This window comes from Lithobates pipiens, unplaced genomic scaffold, assembly GCF_037356315.1.
Source record: "Lithobates pipiens isolate NorthernLeopardFrog02 unplaced genomic scaffold, aLitPip1_a1.2 Scaffold_16, whole genome shotgun sequence".
Classification (NCBI taxonomy): domain Eukaryota; kingdom Metazoa; phylum Chordata; class Amphibia; order Anura; family Ranidae; genus Lithobates; species Lithobates pipiens.
In genome coordinates, this window is record NW_027507748.1 from 322,683,296 (window position 1) to 322,710,878 (window position 27,583).

Below are 27,583 nucleotides of genomic sequence, written 5' to 3' on the forward strand. Positions count from 1 at the left end.
ACTTCAATAAAACATAAGGATTTACAGCAGACATTGAAAAGCCACATTACCAAAACAACCTGAAATCCAGAGAGCACACTGTTACAAGCAAAACAGGTTCTCTTGTTTGTATTTTTTATCATTTGATTTTAAGGTAAACATCAGATGCAGATCCCAATGCACAGTTGGTCCACACATATTGTTTAAAGTTATGTAGCTACTGCTCAAAGGACCCTTAACGATTCCTTCACTCAGGTGATTATATACATAAGCCATAGTTTCCAGCAGCAAAAATACCGTATGGTATTTGCGTATGGGATGACAGGTGTATGTGAACAGGGTAAGCCCGGATTTGTCTGCCTCCAGGGTCCCTTATCCAATCTTAACTGCACGATGACGTAATTCTACGAAATGCGTAGAGAGGAGCGGCACGCCGACGTCACCTTGTGTTCAGTGCTGAAGCAACCAGGAAGGGCGGGTTTGTCTGTGTGTATGCCGGCCGGCACATCAGACTTAAGGCTTTCCCATTACAATGTTCTTGTAAGTGCAATATGATATTTTTTATTCAAATAAATGGAAAGTTTTACACTATTTGGAGCCTCTATATCTTTTCATGCCATGTATACACGCCCATGAGTTCGGGTTTATGTGAGATGAGCTGAAGAGTTTTTGGGTTAATTGGTCATGCTGTGGAAACTGGGCGAATTCTACAAAGGGTTGGGAGGCCAATGGGAGTACTTGGAGCGCCTGAGAGACCATATATTATTGCTACATGCTTTCTGTGATCCTCTGTAACGGGGGATCATAGACTTCTTGTAAGTAGTAACTCCTCACATAGTGGTGGTGGATTTCACATTGTTCACATTTTAGATCTGAAGAATCATTTCCTTTTCATGGATGGACTTTGTTTTATAGATCACAATTTTTAGTCAAGCATGGGTGTATGGTATATATGCGATTTTTGCACATTATTAGACCTTATTTTAAGTGTTTTCACTTTTTGCTGTTGTATTGTATCTTTCACTGTATATTGAATTTATTTATATGAATATCACTTTCAGATTCATTGTTTAATGATTCATGAGAAGATGCATATATAATTTATTTTGTGGTGTTTTCGGTGTGTTAAAACACCGTACGGTTATACTTCTTCTTTCTGTCTTGGATTCATGCTGACAGCATGCAATTTTACAATTGACGTGATTCTGACACACAAGTGAGGTTATATGCAGATACACAGTTTATATTTCACTGGTTCAGCACGATTCTATTTTTTTATATATCTCCTGTATCATGTCTGTAGTCTCTGACCCTCTCTTGTATCATGTCTGCAGTCTCTGAGCCTCCCTTGTATCATGTCTGCAGTCTCTGACCCTCCCTTGTATCATGTCTGCAGTCTCTGGCCCTCTTTTGTATCATGTCTGCAGTCTCTGGCCCTCTTTTGTATCATGTCTGCATTCTTTGACCTTCTCTTGTATCATGTCTGCAGTCTATGACCCTCTCTTGTAGTATTTTGGGGTCAGTCTGGAGCTCCTCTTTAAGTTGTCTGTACAGTGTTTACACTTTGCTACATGCAGGTAGTGTTATCTTTTTTTTTTATGAACATATAAAATAAAACAAATGGAGTTCTTCTGACTGCTTGAATTTTTGGGATGAAAACCCTACGAAGTAATCGTGATGCATCGCGGAATCGAATTGCAGACAGGATAATCGTAATCAAATCGAATCGTGAGACCTGTGAAGATGTGCATCCCTAATGGTCATGTGATAAACTGCACAGTTTCTCCAGTGCTGAGAGATCAGGATAAAACAGCCTTTTTACACAATGCAGAGGATTAACCCCTTTAGTTCCACAGTGAGTATAGCAAGCATGCTATGCTGCATATATAGACGGATTTTACTTTTGAGGGTTTAGTAACCCTTTCAAACTAGAAATTTTGTACACAATTCTACTAGTGTATGGCCAGCCTAAGTATGCCTGTTGTGCCAAAAACAGCAGAAATATTCAGATGCTTTCCACTATGCCTTAATATGTTTTACACGATTTGTAAATTTAAAGACACAACTTACTATATAATAGGTTTATAACATGAAACATCTATTCCTAAGATATCAGAAAGAATCCAAGTGTTCTATAAAAGTATGATGCAAGAATGAAGGTCTCACCTCCAGAGGTAGATAAGTGTGCTTCTGTTCCTGTCCCACCTGCAGGCATGGAAGGTGAGGATATTTTAGCTGTAAATTATATTTCTGCTTGAAATATTGGGCTACCGTGCACTCCACAGTTTGGCCACTCTCCAGCTGCAGTGGGAACCTAAGACACATAAGACAATATACTACTAAACTTTTCTCATTCCTCAGACTGGCATAAGTAATGGCCCTTAATATTACTTACGTCTGGTGGCTGGCCGGCCTGCGAGTAACATTGCAAACTCTGTACTTTCTTTTCATCTGCCCACAGTGGGTGACTTCCACTTTCAAACCTGCCAATCAGATGACAAGTTAGCCAGTATATAATCACACTATATCAATGCCTTCAAATATCTTAAAAGCACACCTGTCACAGAAATAAGCACATAACTGTAAACTAGGAACTGCATAGTGCTTGGTCTGACTTCCTTACAAATGCTTGCTGCAGGATGTCTGCAACATGCAAATGTTTACTACAGAGTTGGTGCCGACAAAAACCTTGCCTTCCTTACGAAGAAAAAACGTGTAACAAAATCAGTGATATTATGTAGACCCTAACAGTGATCTTGTCTTATTTGCTCCTTTTGGACTGTTATGTATACTACTTGAAGTGTTTTGTTATATTTGTTCGATGAGTGAAAAAAAAAGGAATTTTTACTTTAACCTGTAAGATTGTACATCAAGGGACACAGAGCAGGCTATAAATCATGACTACTTGGGTTATGTGCCACCTATAGGTGATCTAACACTGGCAGAAAAAAAAAACAGACCTAAAGTCTCCCCATATAAGCCCTCCCACTCAGGAAGCTTCTCAGATTTTCCTAGTGTCTGAAAGGTGTTGGTCACTAAAGTACAACTCTCTATATGCTGGTACCAGATTCTCAAGTGATTCCAGTAGGGATTAGGAGATTGGTCATCCGGATCCATTACTACAGCTGGGATGCTAAGGTGGATGGTACTCGGGCCCCGTTTTGATGGAAATGGACATTTAGGAAGGTATTTCTCGACAGTTGGCACAGATACCGGACCCTTCGCAGTTTTTACCGACTAACGTGTGGACAGTGAACCTCTAAAGAAAAATGGATCAAGTCCCTGAGGATCTGGTTAGGCATTGCCCGATGTGATGGTTGAAGATTGGATCTTGATCTTGTAATGGACAGATCCTGTGGCGAGAATGGCGAGTGTCCCTGCAAATAGAAGGCCCTTTACCAGTCACAGTAAAGTCTGCCCAAGATATCTTCCTGCTTTTGTCCACTAGGGGCAGTGTTGTTTCTTGTGTTCCCTGTGCTGCTGCATATTTAAAAGCTTAAATTTCTATGGGGCTTGCTCTGGGTCAAAGTCTCTTTCTGCAATATACTGTAGGGTGCTGATGATGCACTTGCAGGCTCTTTCCTTGTGAGGCGGTTCTCTTCTCTCAGTGGTATTGGTGAATGTGCACTGGGGTGCATGAGCCAGAATGAACACACAGAGAAAGCGCAAAGTGCATCACAGAGGTGGAGCCAGCAGCCATTGTATTAATGGGGCTGACAGTTCTCCTATGGCTCTCTGATGCTAGCAGGAGCTGACACCACGGGCTATGCAGCAGAAGGGACACAGGGCAAGCTTTCTCTGTATTGGACATGTGAGTAGACCACGAGGAAAGGACGAGGGTGGTCCTCCAGGGGGGTCTAAATATGCTTAACAGATCCTCTTAGCTGGGAAGGGTAGCATAATAGGGACAGCCATGTTACCTCTCCAGCACACTTAGAAAATGTCTTCCAAAAAGTGTGGTGGGGGGAATGCAGCTGGGAAGGGCAAAGAAGAACCATCATCAGGCTCCTAAGGACTCTGGTCGTAGTCCTGCCGAGTTTGTGTTTTCCGACATGGGGCATCAACTTCAGCCTATGTCACCAAAGACAACTTGGCTGTTCCTTTGGTTGGCCTGGAAGAAAAAACTGCAGGCATGTGAGCCTTCATAGGACAAGGAGTAGGAGTGGTCCCATGGCTTTGAGCTTGAAGAGGTTTAGGGACAGTCTGCCTCTTGAGCTCAGAGGGTTTTAATGCAGTCCCTCGTTAAATTGGTTTGGTCTGATTTGAGATTACTTCTTGCTGAATCCTCATCAAGTATTCATTCCTCTTTGGGGTCATTATACCCACCTCAGAATTCACAAGCTTTTCCCTTGCATCTTCTCTGAGATGTTATATGCTGAATGGGTTCACCCTGATAAGAGGTCTGTGCTGCCAAAGAGGTTCTCTCAACTTTATCTAATGTCCAGGTCTTCAAACACCCGGGTGACAAGAGACTGGAGATGCTTTCTATGCTAAGAAGCCTGCAATCACAGCTATAAAGCCAAGTTCACCTTTACAGGCAGATGACGGACGCATTTCTGCTACCCTCATTTGGGTTCCATTAACATTTAATAGCAACGCAAGTGAGATGCGTGTTTGCCATGTATTTGCAGATGTGAATGGGGCCTCATTGTTCTTGCGTAAACACAAAATTTCACATTCAGGCCCCATTCACACCTAGCATAGTGGGAGTGCACATTTTTTAGCTCATGTTTCCTGTGACACACATAGGGCAGCCCATTTATTTCAAAGTAGCTCATAGGACATTTTGGCGTGTTGCGGTTTGCATGTTTTTTACTACATATTTTGCTGGGTTTATTGCTATTTTTTTCAAGTGGCAAAATGTGAGTTTGCATCTGCATTTGGTGTACCATTAACAATTAATGGCACCGAAAGTGCGACTAGTTGATTATTTTTTTTTTTCGTTGAGCAAAGGTTTTTATTGAGTGAAGAAGGACGCATATATATTCAACATGAAATTTATATACATAAGTCAAAGGGTTATTTGCATCAAATGGTATATTCAATACAGGTACATTGAATATTGTATATTAGTGAATGCGGATAGATATTCTATATAGATACATGCAGGAAATACTTCAGAATAGAGGGTAAAGACACCAACTGTGTGTCCGAGCCTGTGTGTCCTAGATCAGGTCCGTGTTGTCAGATAATCCGACCGTGTGTGCTTTATCTGACTTTTTCCGTCGTAATGTCCGACCAACAAAGTTTAAGAGCTGGATATAAAAAATTTCCCACAACACGATCCGATCGAACTTTGTTCGATCATTTGTAGAGAATTCCGATCGGACAAAGTGCCACGCATGCTCAGATCAAATTCCTAGACCAAAGCTATTGGCTACTAGCCTGAATGTAGTTCTGTTGTAACGAAATAACGTCATCACGTTACGAATGATCGGATTTTCCGACAACTTTGTCCAACCGTGTGTATGCAACACCAGTTTCGGACAAAATCCAACGGATTTTGTTGTCCGAATGTCCGACCGTGTGTACAAGGGCTAGTGTGTGTACAAGTTGCAAGTCTCTGATTCCTACAGCCAGCGGTCCCAGATTTTGCTGTATTTGTTGTATAATGTATATGCTTTTTATATAGGGCAATGTTGTATTTACTTCCGTCTTCCATTCTGAAAAGCTAGGGGGAGATGATCTCATCCATTTCCTGGCTATTATTTTCCTAGCTGAAAATAAGGTCTTGTGGAGAAATATCTTAGTGAATTTGTCTATATTATCAGGAAATATCCCTAGTTAACATTGTTTTGGGTGAAGTGTTATGGGAGAGCCCATGGTGTCATACAGAAAGTTTACAATTTGTTGCCAGAAGCCCTGGACTCTTGGGCAGGTCCAGAGTAGGTGAAAAAATGTGCCCGTCTCCTGTCTGCATAGTAGGCATATGGTGGACTGGTTATGTTTGTATCTAGCCACTCGAATAGGGGTGAGATACGCCCTGTGAGTTATGTAGATCTGGGACAGCCTGTCTGAAAGTCTGGGGGATACTGCTTTACGGGACTCTAGTGCTCCTCCCATTCTCCATCGGACCCACCTCTCTCTCCCAACGAGGCTTCAAATCAAATGCTAGCTTGGTAGAAGTGGGGGTAGAGAGCATGTTGAAAACGGTGAATATCAGCCCGCGTGGGTCTGTGCTCTTAGCTATAGTCATGATAGGGTGTGGGTTGAAGTGGGGTGCATGAGAATTGCACTTGAGCCGCATGTCGCACCTGTAGGTATCTAAAAAACATACGGCTGTGGAGTGAGAACTCTTCTTTGAGTACATTGAAGGTCTTGAAGTTTCCATCCGAGAATAGGTGATGTAGATAGTGTACCCCCTGTGCTGCCCATAGTTCGGATCCCTGGATATGTAGGAATTCCTCCAGGTCTTTATTGTGCCATATTGGCGTGTAATGATTATGTTGTGGTATCCCCAATTTAGTGGAGGCTATGTCCCCAAATGTGTCTGTAGTGATATAGAAGGGACTTCATATCCCCTCCCTGTTCAGCACTTCTGGAGCCCGCTGATATCGCATATAGCGAGTCTCCAGTGCTCTGTGCTCCCTGTGGGCAGCGTAGGATTCAAAACCGTGTAATGTCTGTCTTGTCAATGTGAAATAGTTGGGACAGCTGGGACACGATATAGTATAGATTGAAATCTGGCAGGGCAGTGCCGCCCATATCAGTCGGGGCTTTAGGCGCTTGCCAGGCGAGTTTATGCCTGCTGTTACCCCAGACAAAGGGCATATAGGACATATAATATTTTCGGCAAGAGGACCATTTTTATAAGGTTTATACTGCCCCAGGCCAGAATTTTGGTTCTGACAAAGAGAACAGGGGCTCTATGTTGAGTGAAATATAGTCAGGCGGAGTCCTAGATATGTGTATTCCTAGGTATTGGATTTTATTGACCCGTTGGAGCAGCATTCCGGCCTGAGATTTAGGTGGTAGGAAACTGTCAAATCGGGAGAATCTGGGATTTCCCCCAATTGATCTTAAGTCCGGAGAACGTTCCGAACTGTTCAATTGTCTGGAGTGCAGTCTGTAGGGAAGGGCCCGGATCAGCAAAATACAATAATGTATCATCTGCATACATACTCATTATTTCTGTTAAGGGACCCATCTGTAGTCCTCTAATCTCCGGGTTTGCTCGGATAGACATGAAAAAACTACTAGTTGATTTTAGTTGTCTATACTATACCATACTCTATGCAATCTGATTGTACAATCGCCTTTAGATTTACCAAAACCATATAATAAGAGGACACACCTATTTATCCAATAACTCTGCATCCAGTCATGCATATACACGAGCGGACTTCTCGTCAGACTGAACTCTGAAGGACTTTTCAACGGAGTTCCGACGGAGTTCTGCCTACAAACGATCAAACCAAAGTCCGACCGTCTAGTACGCGGTGACGTACACCAGGTCCGACAAGACTATAAAACAGAAGTTCAATAGCTCGTGCACCACCCTTTGGACTTCTGCTAATTTTCGTGTTTACCTCGTGTTAGTAGAAGTTTGGTGAGAGACTATTTGCGCTTTTTAGGCTCGTGTATTTCAGATCATTTAACTGTTGTTCAGTTTGTGCTTGTAATGCCGCGTACACACGATCAAACAAGCGGGTGGAAAAGTCCAGCAAACTCGAGTCCGCCGGACAATCCCCTCGTGTGTAGCCTCCGGCATACTTTTTTGACCCGAAAGTACGGCGGATTTAGAATGCCGTGTTGCACTCCAATCTTCCCGCCGGACTCGCATTTCGGCGGACAATCCGGCCGTGTGTATGCCAGTCCGCCGTACTTTTGAAATGAGCGGACTTTTCCCGCCCGGAGAAAAGTACGCTCATTTCGAGCGTACTTTTCGAAGGAGACGCCGCCGGCCCCACCACCTGGTATGGCCTTAAAGGGGAACCCCAACACCGAAAAAAATCGGCGTGGGGGTCCCCCCAAAGTCCACAACAGACCCTTGTCCGAGCACGCTACCCGGCCGGCCAGGAAAGGAGGGGAGAGCGAGCGCCCCCCCCTCCTGAGCCGTACCAGGCCGCGTGCCCTCAACACGGGGGATGCCTTGGGGAAGGGGGGGCCGCGCGGCCCCCCACCCCAAAGCACCTTGTCCCCATGTTGATGAGGACAAGGGCCTCTTCCCGACAACCCTGGCCGTTGGTTGTCGGGGTCTGCGGGCGGGGGGCTTATCGGAATCCGGGAGCCCCCTTTAATAGCCCCCGGATACCGGCCCCCCACCCTATGTGAATGAGTATGGGGTACAATGTACCCCTACCCATTCACCTGTAAAATAAAAGTACAAAAAAACACAACACAGGAGATAAAATACTTTATTGCACAGCTCCGGGGGTCTTCTCGCCGGACTCCTCCGCTATCTTCTTGTAGCTCTTTTGCTAGCGGAGGAGTCCGGCTTTCTTCCTTGCCGCCGGCCTCTTCTTCCGACTTCGGGGGTCTTGTCCCCCTCTTCGGTTCTTCTGCCGAGCCACCGTGCCTTCTTATAGCTCTTTTACAGGCGGTGGCCCGGTCTTCTGTCGCCGCCGCCAACCTTCCGCTCTTCCGTTCTTCTCTTCTTCTTCAGATGTTGCCTCGCCGAGTCCTCCGCTCACAATGACAGGGAACGGGCACGCGGCGACTTATATAGGGACAAGGGACGGGGTCTTCGGTGGATGTCACATGGGTTCATGTCACATGGGTTCATGTCACATGGTGACAGTCCCAGCATCCTCCGGGACTGTGACATCGTAAGGGGACGGGGTCACCATGTGACATGAACCCATGTGACATCCACCGAAGACCCCGCCCCTTGTCCCTATATAAGTCGCCGCGTGCCCGTTCCTTGTCATTGTGAGTGGAGGACTCGGCGAGGCAACATCTGAAGAAGAAGAAGAGAAGAGCGGAAGAGCGAAGAGCGGCGACAGAAGACCGGGCCACCGCCTGTAAAAGAGCTATAAGAAGGCGCGGTGGCTCGGTAGAAGAACCGAAGAGGGGGACAAGACCCCCGAAGTCGGAAGAAGAGGCCGGCGGCGAGGAAGAAAGCCGGACTCCTCCGCTAGCAAAAGAGCTACAAGAAGACAATGGAGGAGTCCGGCGAGAAGACCCCCGGAGCTGTGCAATAAAGTATTTTATCTCGTGTGTTGTGTTTTTTTTGTACTTTTATTTTACAGGTGAATGGGTAGGGGTACATTGTACCCCATACTCATTCACATAGGGTGGGGGGCCGGTATCTGGGGGCCCCCTTATTAAAGGGGGCTCCCGGATTCCGATAAGCCCCCCGCCCGCAGACCCCGACAACCAATGGCCAGGGTTGTCGGGAAAAGGCCCTTGTCCTCATCAACATGGGGACAAGGTGCTTTGGGGTTGGGGGGCCGCGCGGCCCCCCTTCGCCAAGGCATCCCCCATGTTGAGGGCACGCGGCCTGGTACGGCTCAGGAGGGGGGGGCGCTCGCTCGCCCCCCCTTTCCTGGCCGGCCGGGTAGCGTGCTCGGACAAGGGTCTGTTGTGGACTTTGGGGGGGGCCCCACACCGTTTTTTTTCGGCGTTGGGGTTCCCCTTTAAGTCCATACAAGGCGGCGGGGCCAGCGACGTCTCCTTCGCGGGCCCCGCCTACCTGGAGACGCGCTCGAAATGAGCGGACTTTCCTCCGCGTGTGTGGGCGAGTCCGTTCATTTCAAAAGTAGGGCGGATAGTACGGCGGACTTAGTACGCCGTAATAGTCCGCTGAAAAAGTGCAGTGTGTGGGCAAGTAGCCCGTTCGGAAAGTCCGACGGACAGTCTGGCGGGTAGTCTGCCAGACTAAGTACGTCGGACAGACGGCTACGTGTGTACGCGGCTTAAGATTTGTATCTGCTTTTCAGTGCGTGTAGTCAGTTCGCATTGGTTTATTCAGTGTGTTCTTGTCTGCTCCTTGCCGATTTTCAGCTCGCTCTTTACAGGCCTTGCTGTTCTTCAGTGCATTCTGTTAAGTTCGTTCTGACCAGCCGACCATTTTGAAGCCAAGTTGCGTGTATGTACTCGTCGTAGAGTTCATGCTTTGCTTGGACTTGGTACTGTAGTTCATTCTTCAACCCAAGCCCAGTCCACGAATAGGGTGGGGAGGAGTTCATGGACGAAGAATTGGTTGCTCCAACGTAACCAATTCTCTCACATGCCTTTGCTTTGTGAGGTCCGTGAGAATAATCCTGACAATTTCAGGAAATTTCTCAGGAAGATGGACCCCGTTTTTCACCGTCTATTGGCTTTGCTGACCCCTTATATCAGCAGGCAGGATACCTGCATGAGGCAAGCCATCACTCCAAGGCAGAAGCTAGTCCTCACATTACGGTACTTGGCAACTGGGAGAAGCTTTCAGGACCTCAAGTTCGACAGGCATCTCCCCCCAGGCTCTGGGGATCATTATCCCAGAGACCTGTTCTGCCATCATTCAGGTCCTGCAGAAGGATTATATTAAGGTAAGATTTATCCTTTAACATCACATTTTATTGTATTTAATGTTTGCTAATGTGTTGGTTGTATTTCTTTCCTCAATCCCTAATTACCATGATTGCAATATGCTGTGAATTTCCCCTTTGTCCTCATGTATGCTGTAATCTTTTTAATGCTCCTTTTTTGTCCTTCATGCATATTTGTCTTCACTAACCTCCCCAGCATGCTATGCTGGGCCCATATCCACCTAGTCTAGTCACTTAATGTATTTTGTCAGCTTCATTGTAGTGCTTTAGCCTAAACACCCCCTTAAAATGTGTCCAAATGGTCTGTGTCCTTAAATTAATTTATAAGCCCACCCCCTTAAAATGTGCCCAAATGGTCTGTGTGTGATTAAATTAATGTATAAACACCCCACCCCCTTAAAATATGTCCAAATGGTCTGTGTGTCCTTAAATTAATTTACAAGTCCCCCACACCCCATTAAAATGTGTCCAAATAGTCTGTTTGTCCTTAAATTCACTCATAAGGCCCCCTTAAAATGCGTCCAAATGGTCTGTGTGTCCTTAAATTTATAAGCCCCCTCCCCCTTAAAATGCGTCCAAATGGTCTGTGTGTCCTTAAATTCATTTATAAGCCCCCCCCCCCTTAAAATGTGTCCAAATGGTCTGTGTGTCCTTAAATTAATTTATAAGCCCCCCTTAAAAAGGGGCCAAATGGTCCGTGTGTCCTTAAATTAATTTATAAGCCCCCCCCCTTAAATTTTATCAATGGGCCATCAGAGGGGGTGAGGAATCTGATAAGTGGGCCTTATAGTTTAGTCTTTAAGTAATACTTAAAACAAATGTTATACTGATGTTGGGCAGGAATGTTTTTTATGTAATGTGCTTGCAATGTTATGTGCAAAAGTACTTATATTTTTTTTTTCTTGTTTGACTCCCCAGTTTCCTTCAACGCCACAGGAATGGCAGACTGTGGCATCCCATTTTGCCACCCATTGGAACTTTCCCAATTGTGGAGGAGCTATAGATGGGAAGCACATCCACATTGTGCCACCACCCCATTCGGGGGTCATACTATTTTAACTATAAGGGGTTTCATTGTATCGTGTTAATGGCGGTGGTGTCGTCACAATATGAATTTCTGTATGTGGATGTGGGGAATAATGGCTTGATGTCGGATGGAGGAGTCTTCGCCCAGACGGAGTTCTACCAGCATCTCCAGAGTGGTGGTCTGGGATTGCCACCTGATGCGGATAATGTGGAAGGACTCCCCTTTGTCTTCATTGAAGATGAAGCCTTCGGTCTGGGTGAGCACCTGATGAGGCCATTCCCCCAAAGGACCCTCACCCCGGAGAGGAGGGTTTTTAACTACCGGCTGGCCAGAGCGAGAAGAGTTGTGGAGAATGCCTTTGGGAAAATGGCCAGTAGGTTCTGCCTGTTTCTGACAGCCATACATCTAGTGGAATACAAACTTAATCATATTGTCCTAGCATGCTGCATCCTGCACAATTTATTAAGAAAAAAATTCAAGAAATTATCTTGCATCAGTTGGGCCTGAGGCTGGACTTCCAGAGAATCCTCTGACTTTATTTATGACTTTATTTATTTATTGCTTGCTTTTCTTTTTGGCTGTCTCCTAGGTTCTCCTAGTGCATTTGTAGTGCCAAGTGTATTTTCCTTTAGTAAATAAGCCCCATTGTCACTGTAAACACCAAATAACTTACAAAACTGGTATTGAGCACTAAAAGAAGAAGCCACACATTGTTGATTAGCAAACATCTGTGCACATTCACATGTGTGTTTATAAAAAAAATTGTAAAAATGTATATATATATTTTTTTTTTAATAATTTTTTTGGTTTTACAAAACAATTTTTTTTTTTTACAAAACAGGCATTTTTCAAACATAACCTATACAAAACTCTGGAACTTACAAAGTTCAACATTGAAAAAATGAAGGCAATATGAGACATTATAGTGTCAAAAATGTGTCGATATTGCCTTCATGAGATGGGGTGATGTCACCCCTGTAAAAGCCAAATTTTGAAGATGCACACAAATTGGGATTCCAAATGGGTAATGTCAACATGTGCCATCTCCCATCTTGGGGGATCAATGGATGTGTTTTGTGGGTGCAATCCCTTCCTCTCATCTACTAGCGTTGTAAGGCAGGGGTTACACCCACAAAACGCGTACATTGAGATCCCCTGATGGCAGATAGCATATGTTGACACACCACACACCGTGTGCATCTTCAAAATTTGCCTTTTAAAATGTTAAAATCTTAAAACCAGAATCTAGTCATCCAAAAAGGAAATTAATAACATGATCGATTTTGTTTTAGGGAAAAAGGGATTCAATTCTCCCCAAAACATTGATCATGTTCTTTATTTCCTGCTGCATATTGTCCAGCCGATTGCATATGATGTCCAGGCTATTGCGCATGGCATCAATCTCCCCATTCCAGGCCATGATCTGGCCAAACAGTCCTTGGGTGCTGTCACTGGTAAATGGTTCCCTTTCCACAACCAGCACATCACCTAAAATAGATGAAAGAATGTATTTAGAACTATGCAGGCATACATAGATTACCTGAAGCTGGGGTGTCAGACACTCACCTGGTGGGGTGCCCATCTCACCCACTTCCTCCTCTCCTTCCTCCATATCCCTGGGGGGGGGGGGCACTGGCGCTTGGAAACGGTTCCGCTGCTTCCCCTTCCACATCCAGCACATCACCTAAAATTGCTAAAAAAAACTTAGAAATATGCAGGCATACATAAATTACCTGAAGCTGGGGTGTCAGACACTCACCTGGTGGTGTGCACATCTCAGCTCCTTCCTCCACCTCTCCTTCCTCCACATCCTCGGGGGCGGGGGGTGCGGCTAACTTCCCATTCAGACCGGCAAGGTCGGGGTCCCTGGGATCCTGCTGTCTGAGTCTTTTCTCCCCTATGAGAATTAAACAAAAGGTATACTTAGCACACAGATATTTGAGTCTAGAAATAGGAATATGAAACATTGCTTAGAAGTGGTGTACAATTGTCTGTTTCTGAAGAGATCCAAGTTGAAGACATGATTAAAATTCCCTTTAAAACAAACTGCAATACTTAACTTTTTGGCCAAGTTTCACAGATGGAGACACCCCAAGTATCCCCTGGAGCTCCTGTGTGGGTTACCCTAAAAAAAAATTCTCTGGTGTCCCACACTAGTGCTCCTGAGTCCAGATGTGTAAACAGCTGCCAAGTGTCCTCTCCTTACATTCCACTGAATGAAGTTTGCTATTCATTCTAGTTTCAAAGACATCTAGACAACAATCAGTTTAAACCCTGTATCAACTGAATACACTGTATAATCTTTAAAACAATGTTTCCTACAAACTATGTTTCCTACGAACGCTTACTGTGTCCACAAACACGAAAGTAGCCATTTAAACTTGTACAACAGTAAAGAAAAGCACATGGAGCAGCATGTAAGTTAATAATCAGAATAGGAACATGCGACAAATACTTACTTTTTTGCAGCACTTTCTTTATTCTTCTGTACTGATCCAGCTCCCTCAGTTTAAGGTCAGACCAGCGTTTCCTCAATTGGTCTTTGGAGCGTCGTACCCCAAAATTCTGCTGCAGGGTCTTCAAAACTTTGGACAAGGTTTTGGCCTTGCGCAAATTCTGCTGGGCGTATGGTCCATGCTTCCCATCATAATCGTTCCTCCGCAAGATATACACCATCTCCACTATCTCTTCAAAGGCCATACTAGAGGCCTTAAATCTCTTCTTCTCGGATCGGGACATTTCGGGCTCCGGGCTTTCCCCCATTACTGGAAGGATTAACCTGCTGCGTCTCCACCATGTTGATCCTACTGCTCACCGTAGAGAGAAGAGGCGGGGAATATTTGTGAAAAAGAATGTCAGGGGCGGGAGACGCAGGCGGAGTTTCACACATGCACACTGTATATAAAATCTAACATGCAAGTGCCGTACGTACGTTCTGTGCGTAGAGAAAAGGCAGGTAATATTAGTGAAAAGAACATCAGGGGTGGGCGACGCAGGCAGAGTTTCACACATGCGCAGTGTATATAAAGCTAACACGTATGTGTGCGGAGGAAATAGGAACGGAAACAGCGACCGAAACAAAGGTAATTTTTATAAAAATGTTCGAACATCAGTGGCCTATACTGCTTATAGATTGAGGCCTATATTGGGATAAGATTATGAGAGTTTGGGCTAACATTAGTGTTTTTGTCTTGTGTATTGTCTTACAGAAAAAATGAATAAGAAGAAGTTTAAGGACCCTGAATTCATATCACAATTTATTGACAAGTACAGGGAGATGAGGAATCTGTGGGAAGTCAAGCACAGTGCATAATACAACAAACAAGCAGGGAAGGCAATGCTGGAGAGTCTTCTTGCATTTGTGCAGATTTGGATCGCAGAAGCAACCTTGGAGATTTTTCAACGTAAAATTGGGATCTTGAGGAATATGCACAGAAAGGATCACAAAAAGATCCTGGTTTCCCTCAGATCAGGAGCATCAGCAGATGATGTATATGTACCCAAGCTGTGGTACTTTGAAAAACTGCATTTTCTTGACGACCAGACTGGAGTGAGGGAATCGCTTTTCGACTCTTCCCTCCATCCTTCCCTCCAGCCCAGCAGAGGCTGATGAGGAACAACCCTGGCCTTTCATCCAGGAAGAAGCGGATGCGCCCAGCTTGAGCCAGGTATATTATTTTTTGACATATTTAGTGTCCTAATATTAATGATGTTAACTAGATGTTATAATTTAGTAACTATTCATGAATTTATCCAAAAAATTATGTATACATATCAATTGACAGTAGTGGCCAAAAATGTTTGTAACCAGCTCGAAAAAATGCTGGGGTCAGAATGATACTGTATTAACATTGAATTTTCAAGTCATGAGCTGAAAATTGCATGTGATTGATGAACCAAAAACGAAAACGATGTCCCTTTTTTATACACAGGATGAGCTCAGCCAGAAGGAAGGAAGTTTTAGAAAGTGGCAGGCAGGAGGAGGCCGGGCCCAGTGTCAGCCAGGAGGTGGCCAGGCCCAGTTGGAGCCTTACCCAATCTCAGGTGCCTCCCCTCCGCCTTCATATAAAAAGGCCCAGGAAGGGGACGGTGACAGAGGAGGCATCACTGCACCTCATTAGAGAAGCTACAAATGTCCTAAGGAGCCCCCCCCAAAGCTGAAGAGGCCTATGGCTGCTATATAGCCAGCAGGTTGCTCGAATTGGAGAAGGGCCAACACCTCCTTTGTGAAAGAATTATTTCTGATGCCCTTCACAAGGGGCTGAGAGTTAACTGCCAACAACCAAATATACGAGCAAGCCACAAGTCCACCACCAGACTGCAGAGAAGGCTGCAGGGAAGGGTGCAGGGAAGGCTGCAGCGAAAAGAAGAAAGTGATGACCTGGCTTCAGTCTTGTCCGACAGAAGACGCAGACTGGTGTAGTACCACAGCCTGGGGACATATATGTCATCTGCTGCTGGTCCTGATCTCTGGGATTCCTGGACCAGATTGTGCTCCCTATTATATGGACTCCTTAAAGGGGTTGTAAAGGTAAAAGTTTTTTCACCTTAATGCATTCCATGCATTAAGGTGAAAAAACATCTGACAGTGCCGGCCCCCCTGTTTTACTTACCTGACCCCCCGAAAGTCCCGCGCTCGCTCCCAATGTCCTCTTTGCCGCTCAGCCTGGCCATTGATTGGCTGGAGTGGATGGATTGAAAGCAGCGTAGCCATTGGCTCGTGCTGCTGTCAATCACATCCAATGACGCGGCGCGCCGGGGGGCGGGCCGAGTGATACAGTGAGTGGCTATAGCCGCCAGCTCTATCACGGGAGCTCGCACGCAAGTGCTTCTCACCATGAGAGGGAGCTTGCATGAACATGAGAAGTACTTGCGGGGGGAAGCTGAGACAGCCGCCGATGGACCCCAGAAGATCAGGTTCGGGGCCACTCTGTGCAAAACGAGCTGTGGAGGTAAGTATAACATGTTTGTTATTTTTAAAAAATAAAAAATTCTCTTTACAACTCCTTTAAGATCCCAGTTATTGTGGTAACTTGACACCCAAAAAACAACATAAAAAGGTTATTGTGGTAACTTGACACCCAAAAAAAAAATATATATAATGTTATTGTGTTAACTTTACACACACACAAAAAACATCATTAATGTTGTTGTGGTAACTTGACACACAAAAAATAAATAAATATGGAGATCACTAGAAAATAATTTTTAAATAATCATAAAAAAAAATACCTTGATGAAATCCAAAATAATAAAAGATGACTCAAAACATTTTTTTTAAACATTATTATGGAGATTGGGCTTTTAAAAAATACAATATCATTAATGAGATCAGGAGAAATAATCCAGAAATCTGTTTCTGAGAACTCTGTGAATATGAGCAGCAAAACAACTTTGTTCTTCTAGCATTATAAAGAAGACAATAATGAGCTGCATTTATAAACGATCACAGAATTTGCAGCTTGAGGAATGTGCTAGCTCCAATACGAACTCTAGTTTTACCAGACCAAGCGCTTCCAACTCGTACTTGCTTCAGTGCATGCGTAGTTTTTGGTCCGTCGGAACAGCATACAGACAAGTGGATTTCTCCATAGGAACTGGTTCCGGTGGAAAGATTTGAAACATGTTCTATTTCTAAAGTCCATCTGATTTTTAGACAGCAGAGGTCCGATGAAGCCCACACACGATCGAATTGTCCGGCGGATTCGTTCCGTCGGACCTTTGCTGTTGAAAAGTCCGGTCGTGTGTACGCGGCATTACATTACATAGTTGATGGTAGATTTAAAGGAGATTGTACAATCCGACTGTATAGTGTATGGTGAGGTTAACAGGCTTACAGGGACCCTCTTCTCCTGTTTTCAATGCTACATCTCTAAATAGGTGGCTATATCACGCAGCTTCTGCACACGCTGTAAAAGGAACAATCTATACAAGAAGAAGGTAACATACGAAACGGGGGGAGGCGGAGCCAGTGAGCGACATGTGAGGAGTGCAGGACAATCCTGCAGTGATCCTCGGACAGTGGCACCTGAATTTTGAGCAGAAATGCTGGGGATGTGTGCTAGGACCCATCGGGCACCTCCGGGGATGGTAAAATACGCCCCCCCCCGTCCAAAAATGACTGGGGAATGGCTGGCGCAATTCGCCTGGGGCTCTCAAAATGGCGCCAAAACCAGCGATCCGTGGAGGGCCCGCAGCAGGCGTCTCCCCCACAGGACAGGGTGAGTCCTAAACAGCAGAGGGAAGCAGTGATAAGAAGGGGGAGGTCACTGGACAGACTAAGAGATGACTGGGCCAGAGCTGACAGGGAGGTGGAGGGGGAGGATGAGCCATCCCTGACCCAAAGTATGGCAGCCATACAGGGGCGCCAGAATAAGCTGATTGATCACTTTTAGGAGCTCAGAATGGAGTTCTCTTTCATAAAACATGATATGCAGAAGCTAAGGGAGAAGGCACAGGCCACTGACCACCGCATTGCCTCCCTGGAAGATACTGTCAGGCCTTTAGACACTGCTGCACAGGTGAAAAAAAAGACCATCTTTAAAGTGAACACACTATAAAGATGGCTGACATGGAAGACCACATGAGAAGGAACAATATAAGGCTGGTGGGGTTCCCTGAGGGCGTGGAGGGGAGTCAGCCAGAAGAATTTCTAGAGAAATGGCTGATCGATCATATGGCACCTGAAACCTTCACACAAATGTTTGCCATTGAAAGGGCACACCATATCCCAGGTTGGGCCCCCCTGAAGGGACCCCCCCCCTAGATCTATGATATTAAAAGTGCTCCACTTCAGGGACTGGAAGAATATCCTGCGAGGAGCCAGAACGGGCCCTGAGTTGACATCTGATGGCAATCGAATATCGATCTACGCCAACCTTTCAGCAGCCACCCAGAAACAGAGGACTTCCTTTCAGCCCATAAAGAAAAGATTGAGGGACCTCAACCTGATCTACAGTATGCTGTACCCGGCCAAGCTGTGTATAGTGGAAAATGGGAAAACTTATTTTTTCACCAATCCTACTGAGGCCTCAGAGTGGCTGGATACTCGTGGTCGCCAGAGGGATAGAGCCTCTTCTCACCTGCCCCGATACAAATGTGTGGAGCAAGTTCTGGGTGAGAGAATAATGGGGATGACAGAGAATGCCTATCTGGATGTCTCCCATGTTATGTTTTTTATCTCTGATGCACATTTGGAACAATTTTTGCACCTGTGTGTGTTCTTTTGTGGGAAGAGAACTGTGACTGTTGTTATTTCACCTATGGGAGCCATGTTCCTGGATTGTATGTTTAAGGTTTACTGGCAGGCAACTCTTTCCCTGAAGGAGCTGACATGGGAGGTCCTTGGTTCTATTGAAACTGCCGCTGACATGTGCCAGTAGTATATGCAGAGTCTGCAGATCTTGATGCTGCAAATGTAAACATTTTTTTTTATCTACCCAAAAAGTTTTCTTTTTGTATTTCTCTTTTTCTACCTTTTTTGACAGGAGAACTGTGTTGGGCCATACGGTGAGGCACTGTTGCTCTAGGGTAACCTGACCTATGTGACAGTTTAAGTCACATCTTTGCTGCCTATTTGAACTAAGGTTAAGGGAATAAAGTGCCTGGCATGTTGGGGTTGGGGTGTTCTTTATGTTGGGGAATTCATGTCTTTCATGTCTGTCTCCTGTTTTTGGTTGGGATTGTCCACATTCAGTGTGTTTGCAGGGGGTCACTTCCATTGTCATGGCCTACGGGAAGGGAAATCTGGAGCCTGTTTCTCTGGCTAGCTATAGCTCGGGGGGGGGGGGGGGGGCAACTCCCTATTTCACAATTCTCTGTCATGGAGGTTTATTTTAAGATTTTGGCCTGGAATGTCAGGGCCCTCAATTCTAAATTTAAGCGCTGATTGATCTTTGATTATATTAAAAAAACATAAACCACATATAATACAACTTTAGGAGACACATCTCCAGGACTCCAGGGTTCTCTCATTAAAGCGGGTGCATATTGCCGGGGCCTACCATGCTACCTACTCCTCATACGCAAGGGGGGTCTCCACCTTGGTCACCAAGGCTATGCCCATATTGATACATTCAGTTTGGACTGACACTAAAAGGGAGGTTTGTTGTATTGGTGGTGCAGGTGATGAATAGATTCCTAACGATTGTAAATTTGTATGTGCCTGCTCCTTTTTCGCTAGCTCATCTGGATGGTATGACCTATGAGGTGGCGGAGGGGAGGATCTTCATACTAGTTGATTTTAACTCTGTGTCTGATCCGGCTCTGGGAAGACTGGGAGCAGCATTTGGCACATCGGCCTCCCTTGTTTTTTCGTTTGATGGCTGTCTACTCATGGTTTCAGAGATGTCTGACATTTTCATTACTCTGATATAAGGGAGTACTCCTGCTATTCGGAAACGCACAAGACGCTCTCCGGAATAGACACTATCCTGACTGAGGGGGACGCTATGGAATAGGTCAGGGGGTTTCCTATTTGCCCAGAGCCCTATCTGATCATTCCCCCATGCTACTGGAACTTAATCTGGGACCGAAATCAGGTTTACGCATCTGGTGGATGGAGGCCAGTTCGCTCCTGGAATAATATATAAAGATTAAGTGTACAGAGGCTATCAAACATTTCTGGGCTGAAAATGGTCATTTTGAATCCTCTCTTCTCCAGTGGGAGGCTTTTAAGGCCACGCTAAGAGGGGTGTTTATAGGAAGAACAGGGGTTCAAGAAACAGCTTTCACAGTCCAGCTTAAGGAGACGGAACTGACACTAGAGGAGGCAGAATATGTCAGGGACCCCACTAGGGAGAGGTTACTGACTATGGACCAGAACCAGGGAGTACAAGACAATTCTAACAGATCACACCACAAAACACAACCTTGCGCAACGTAGGTGCATATTTGATCCCTAAAGGGGGGAAGGACCCTCGAGAATGTGACTCCTATTGTCCGATCTCACGGATGAATGTTGACATAAAAATTCTGCCCAAAATACTGGCAGGTAAGTTGCACTCAGTTATCCTAAAATTGGTAGATGTGGATCAAACTTGTTTTATTCAGGGAAGGTGCGCAACTCCGGGACTAGAATAGTGGCCTCTCTAGATACAAAGAAGGCCTTTGACCCGGTGGAGTGGTCATATCTATTCCACCTGCTGGAGTGTTATGGCTTTGGCCCTGTTTTCATTTCCTGGGTACGGCTCTTGTATAAAGACCCGTTGGTTAGATTGAGGGTTAATGGCATTATTTCAGATTCCTTTCCTATATTTTGGGGCACCAGGCAGGGGTACCCACTCTCACCCCTCCTGTTTGCCCTATAGAGCCCCTAGCGGTCAAGCTGAGAGCTACTCCAAATTTGACGGGTCTGCGACTTGGGGAGTTTGAGGCGCAAGTATCGCTCTATGCGGACGGCATGTTGTTAGATCTGCAGGATGCGGGGCCTTTGCGGGGCCTTTGCTTTCAGAACCCTTCCGACTCACTCTGATTCAGGAGTTTGGGGATTACTCCAGATTCTGAATTAATTGGAAAAAATTGAGGTTCAGCTTCCCATCTCTAAATTTCTGGAGACAAACTTGACGCCGATTATAATAAATTTTCGGGTAGAAGGTACGGAAATGGCAGAATTTACCTATCACCTTGATGGGATGGATAAATATGTTTAAAATAATTTTTCTTCCTAAGTTTCTGTAGATTCTTTCGAATTCCCCGTTTTTTGTGACACTACGGGTCTTCAAGCACCCAGGGTATCTTTGGCAGTTTTAAACAATGGGAGGGATGGCCCTTTCTGATCTTTCTGATCTTCAGTCTTATTTTATGGCCTCACAGCTATCCTTTAGGACTGGCGACTTTGTCCACAAATGCCTAATGCCACTACCCTGCTAGAGGCAGTAGTTGCCACCTCACAAGAAACTCTACAAGATATGTTGTACAGGAAAGAGATCCCGAGGAGGAAGGTGGGATCGGTTATGGCACTTCCTGGGAAAGCGATGTGCTCTCAACGGAGGAAAGATGATCCCTTGTGGCTATCTCCAAAAAGCCCTCTGTGGTGTAATAGAACCCTCGAGGAGTTTCTAAAATTACAGGATGGGCACAGCACCTTGGCTAAATATGGCATAAAATACTTACATCACATTTATCAGGATAATCATCTCTGTACTTTTACACAACTAAGAGAACAATTTGGTGCACCTAAGACCTTGTTCTTTCGTAATGCGCAGCTGCGCCATGCAGCGATCGCGCAGTTTGGGGGGGGGGGGGGTCAAATTATGGTGCAAAACATGGACTTGGATAGGGTTCTGATTGATCCAGCTAAGCGAATCTCTAGATACTATGGGGCAGTGGGCCCGGGGGTAATGACTACAACTTTTAGGCCCATGGTGCGATGGGCGGCGATTGTCCTGGAGTTGTCGGAAGAACTGTGGTAGGAGGTACTGGACACATATTTGGTGTCTGTTGTCTCCTCTATGGATAAAATAATTCAGTTCCGTTACCTGCACCAACAGTATTATACACCAGCTAAACTTTACAGAATGCAAAGAAGGAAATCGGCTGTCTGCCATAAATGCAAGGGGGCAGAAGGCACTTTCCTACATATGGTCTGGGAATGCGAAAAAGTGAGACCACTATGGTTGCAGGTGACTGAATTTATTTTGGACCAGTTTGATCTGCCTAACATTTGTTCCCCCCTATATTGCCTCCTTGGGGTCTTCGATCAAGAGGAGATGAATACACAAAACTGTTCCTTAGGATCGTATTCTTTGGTGTGAGGAAGCTCATTGCCAGACACTGGATACATGACAAACAGTTGACTCTGGGGATGTGGATAAAAATAATAAATGCTGATGTGCTGATGTATAAAATGACCTATGAAGCTAGAGGGTCTCTCAAGAAGTTTAGGAAGGTATGATTTCGGTCGGTTGACTCTGAGAATACGTTGGAAGAGGAGGGGTGATAGACCATTAGACTGCTTAAAGTGGATGTAAACCCACTCATCAATTATAAAGTACTGCCGTAGTGCTGAACTATAAGGATATACATGCCACCTGAATGTATCCTTACCAGTCAAATGTGTCCCGTTTAGCAGTTTGAAGCCCCCAAAAACAGCAGATTCAGTGGGCGGGTCTATTATCGGCACTTGGTGGGCAGAGTCATGATGTCAGCAGACTCCCCGCCCACCTCTACACTCCCTTTGGCCAGAGCGTGCAGGAGAGGCAGAGCGAGTTCTGGGTAAAAGCAGAGGGTGCTCACGGGCCCCTGTCACAAGTTCATACACACGTCAATGTCCAGTGACAGTGGGGGATGATCAGTGCGATGGGACAGCTGTGAGCACGATCCCCCTCATGCCTGGCTTTTCATCATCGGCTTCTCTCCCTCTCACGGCTTTCACCTGAAAAGCCATGCAGGGGGGGATCGGTGCTCCCAGCTGTCTACGTTGCACCGATCATCCTAGACTGTCATCAGGTTCTTCCTCCAGCGCTGTCCTCCTACGCCCCCCTTGTCACTCTACTTGTGTCCTCATCCCCCCACTGTGTCTTCCCCCTGCTGCGGAGGCAGGGGATCTGACAGGATGGAGAGCGTTGCATGGGACACAGAGCATTCGTTACCGATCGCTCTGTAACCTATGATAACTGAGCAGCGTAACCTGTGTGTTACTCTCCTTCAGTTTATGAATGGACAGGAGCCGCTGTCTCCCCTCCATTCATTTTCAATGCAGAGAAAGGGACTTGGGAATCTGTGTCCTCTGTCCCTTTCTTTGTCTCAAATGGGAGATGTCAGGGGTCTCTGTTTAGACCCCTGACATATCACCAAAGCCCCCAACAGGGCAGATGAAAAAAAAATGTAAATAAGTGCAGCCAATCCTGGGAGAGCTGGAGGGGAGGGGAGGAGAGGGGAGGAGAGGGGAGGGGGGGGGGTGTGAATTAAAGGGATTGTAAGGAGAATTTTTATTTTTATTTTAAATAACAAACATGTTATACTTACCTCCACTGTGCAGCTCGTTTTGCACAGAGTGGCCTCGAACCTGATCTTCTGGGGTCCATCGGCGGCTGTCACAGCTTCCCCCCGCAAGTATTTCTCATGTTCATGCAAGCTCCCTCTCATGGTGAGAAGCACTTGCGAGTGCGCTCCCGTGATACAGCCGGCGGCTATAGCCGCTCGCTGTATCACACGACCTCGCCCCCGGCGCTCCGCGTCAGTGGATGTGATTGACAGCAGCGCGAGCCAATGGCTGCGCTGCTTTCCATCCATCCACTCCAGCCAATCAGTGGCCAGGCTGAACGGTGGAAAGGACGTCGGGGGACGAGCGCGGGATTTTCGAGGGGTCAGGTAAGTAAAACGGGGGGCTGGGGGGGGCCAGCACTGTCAGATGTTTTTCTATTCTATGCATTAAGGTGAAAAAACATTTACCTTTACAACCCCTTTAACTTTTTACACAGGATGTGCCTGTCTCGGGCTAGTGCATGAGATATGTAAATAACGTGTCACTCCAAGCAAGGGGGAGGATTTGACAAAGTTTTTCTCTGTTTGTCAAGATGTAGCTCACTGAACAATAAAGGAGGATTGCTCAGAGCTGGATTAACTCTGTGTGGCAAGACTGGGCACAGATGATAGGAAATCTTATTCTCTACAATGTGACATCAAAAAAAAAAAAAAAATGATTTCAGGTTTACATCCACTTTAAGACCACTTTCTGAAAAATATGGCAGAGGGAAGATAGTGAGTATACTTCTTTCAATGTGGACAGAGTTGGGCTTTTGTATCCTCCCGAGCACAACACTGAATGTAGACATCCCCTGGGGAGGGAGGGTTTTTTGTTGGGTTATCCGACTGATTTTTGGTTCTGGTTTAATGTTTTGTTTTTGTTTTTAAAAAGAGAAGAAAAGCACATATACTTCAGTGTATGATAGGGGTGGAGCCCTGATTGGCTCAGCTAAGAGAACATTGATATGTACAACGTTATTGCCGCTAATGGATTTTGGTTTCTTCATTGATCTGGATGTAACCCCTGTCTGATGTATTGTATGAATAATACTCATGTGCGCAATAAAAAACAAACAAAAAAATCATAACAAAACAAAGAAGACCCTGGCTGTGTATTTAGTGAGAAAAGAGCCGCCATTGCCTGTATTGGAAAAGCAGTAACTGCAGAGGGGGTGGGAGCAATTACCTGGAAGGGGAGTGCAGATGCAGGGTGTGTGTTAATGAGGTTAGCTGGTGAAGTACTTCCCCCTCCTGGTTTTTCCGTTCCAAATTTCAGGACGGAACATGAAGTAATGGAGGAATTGCCAATGAACACACTGTAGGCTGAGGTAAAGCCTGTCCTAAAAGACAGAGGTACATTAACCACTTCAGCCCCGGAAGGATTTACCCCCTTCCTGACCAGAGCATTTTTTTGCGATTCGCCACTGCGTTGCTTTAGCTGACAACTGCATGGTTGTGCGTCGTTAAACCCAAACAAAATTGATGTCCTTTTTTTCCCACAAATAGAGTTTTCTTTTGGTGGTATTTGATCACCTCTGTGGTTTTTATTTTTTACGCTATAAACAAAGAAAGAGTGACAATTTTGAAAAAAATAGGATTTTTGTACTAGCATCTTCATCTTGACCTTAGCGTTATATTGCCCCTTTAGGAGAGGACTAGGCAGAAAGTGTTAAAAACAGCAACACTTGCACAGTACCGCCAAGGGGGTGGTCCTACTGGCTATAACCCCTCACACTGCACCCAGCAGCTCAGTTTGTTAAAAGCAGTACAAACATATGTGTCCGTCAATGAACTTCAAAGAAAGGGATTTTACGGCGAGTCCAAAAATCCTATTGCACCAATTGCCCTGGTAGAATGTGCCGTGACAGGAAAAGGAGGCGCCCGCCCCCTTATGGCATAAACCTGAACCACAATCTGTCCGATCCACCAAGAAATGGTGGCCGATGAGACCGCCAGTCCCTTCTTCGGACCAGCCACCCATACAAACAACGAGTGCGACCTTCGAATAGGAGCCGTAGCAGACAGATACACCTGTAGAGCCCGGACCACGTCCAAGGAATGCAAAGCCATCTCTTTGGGGTGTGACGGCCGAGGACATAAGGACGGAAGAACAATGTCCTCATTTAGATGAAAGGCCGAAACAACCTTTGGCAGAAACGAAGGCTGCGGACGATTTATCCTTATGGAGAATCAAGTAGGGAGACTTGCAAGACAAGGCCGCCAACTCAGAAACCCTCCTGGCAGATTTAATAGCCACTAGAAGGATTACTTTCTGAGAGAGCATCAATAAGGGGATCTCCTTAATGTTTCAATCGGCGGTTTCTGAAGCACCGAGAGCACCAGATTCAAATCCCACGGAGGTAGTGGTGGTCCAACCGGAGGGGCCACATGTCGAACCCCCTGAATAAACGTACTCACCAATGAATGAGTCGCCAAGGGTCGAAAAGCTGATATCTGCCCCTTGATGGTGCTTAAAGCGGGGTTCCACCGCCGTTTATTTGATTTTTTTCTGGGGGGAAATGACAAGGAGTACGATTTTGAATAGTTCCACTTACTTGTGCCATGCTAAAACTCTCATGCTGCCGTTTTTCCGACTGTTTCCAAGTTGATAAAATCGTCTCCTGACGGTTTCCATCTTGCCTGTGGGCATGTGAAGCCCACAGGCATTCTCTTCCAGGACACTGTGCTGCTGATATCCCAGCATGCACCGCCCATTCAAGCGCCGATCTCGCGCATGCGCAGATCAAACAAATCCGAGCGCTGACAATAACTGGGCGCCGCACAGACTCCTGGGAACTTTAAAAAAGGATCCCAGGAGACAGTGCGGCCAAAAGGAAGTGCAGACCTGCCGCTGAAACACCGCCCCTAGCCGCAGCCGCACCGCCCATATCCGGAGACTACAGGAGACCAGGAAATTGAAAAAACAAAAACAAAAAGAAGATGGTAGCAGCAAGGTAATGGGGATATAATTAAATTACACCCTATTACAATCTTAGGGGCAGAGCGGTTTAAATTCGGGTGTAGCTGCGCTTTAAGGCAAGTTTCTGATCCACTCCTCACTGCAAAAACAGCAGGATCCTGGAAATCGAGTATGTGTGCGGACTCCACACATGGAGATGTAGGCCTTCCACATACGATCATGAATCTACCGAGAAGATGACTTCCGTGCCCTCATCATAGTGGATATTACCGAATCCGACAGACCTCAGCCCCTTAGTACCTGGCTTTCAACAGCTATGTCATTAAAGCCAATTATGGTAAAGTAGGATGAAGTTTTGGACCTTGCGACAGAAGGTCCTCCCGCATCAGCAGTCGCCAAGGAACATCCGCCACCATTCGTACTATGTTGGCGTACCACGGACGCCGAGGCCAATAAGAATAAGAATTACCGGAAACCCCTTGGCCCCCACTCTGCGAAGAAGACGTGGTAGAAGTTTGAGTGGGGGAAAAGCATAAATCAGCTGATAATGCCCCCATGGAGCCACCAACGTGTCTGCTACGTCGGCCAAGGGATCCTTTGACCTGGCCACAAACCCCTGTACCTTCCAATTGAGTCGAGAAGCCAAGAGATCCACATCTGGCATGCCCCACCTTAGGCAAAGGAGCTGAAATACATCCGGATGTAGCGACCATTCCCCTTGGTTCAGCATCTGAGGACTTAGTTAGTCCTCTTGCCAGTTTTCTACGCCCGGAATGTACACAGCCGACAGAGCCGGCACGTGCCGCCCTGCCCACCACAGGATGTGAGCGACCTCCAGTGCTGCAGCCAAGCTCCTTGTTCCTCCTTGATGGTTGACATACGTCACCGACGTGGCGTTGTCCAACTGGATCCAGACCGGATGCCGCTGCAGCCTCTGTGACCATGTGGGAGGTCCTTAAAAGCACCTTAGGCAAAGGAGCTGAAATACATCCGGATGTAGTGACCATTCCCCTTGGTTCAGCATCTGAGGACTTAGGTAGTCCTCTTGCCAGTTTTCTACGCCCGGAATGTACACGGCCGACAGAGCCGGCACGTGCCGATCCGTCCCCCCGCAGGATGTGAGCGACCTCCAGTGCTGCAGCCAAGCTCCTTGTTCCTCCTTGATGGTTGACATACGTCACCGACGTGGCGTTGTCCAACTGGATCCAGCCCGGA

General features: G+C 46.0%; 1 protein-coding gene across 1 annotated transcript in view; it reads right to left on the reverse strand.

The window, feature by feature from the left end:
- The window catches only part of LOC143982741 (protein argonaute-1), a 246,286-nt gene that overhangs the window by 78,473 nt on the left and 140,230 nt on the right, over window positions 1-27,583 (reverse strand). Inside the window, exons 7-8 of the mRNA XM_077481721.1 lie at window positions 2,375-2,462; window positions 2,146-2,293 (exon numbers count right to left, since the gene is read on the reverse strand). Of these exons, the coding sequence (XP_077337847.1) occupies window positions 2,146-2,293; window positions 2,375-2,462 (236 nt within the window). The remainder of the gene's footprint in view (window positions 1-2,145; window positions 2,294-2,374; window positions 2,463-27,583) is intronic.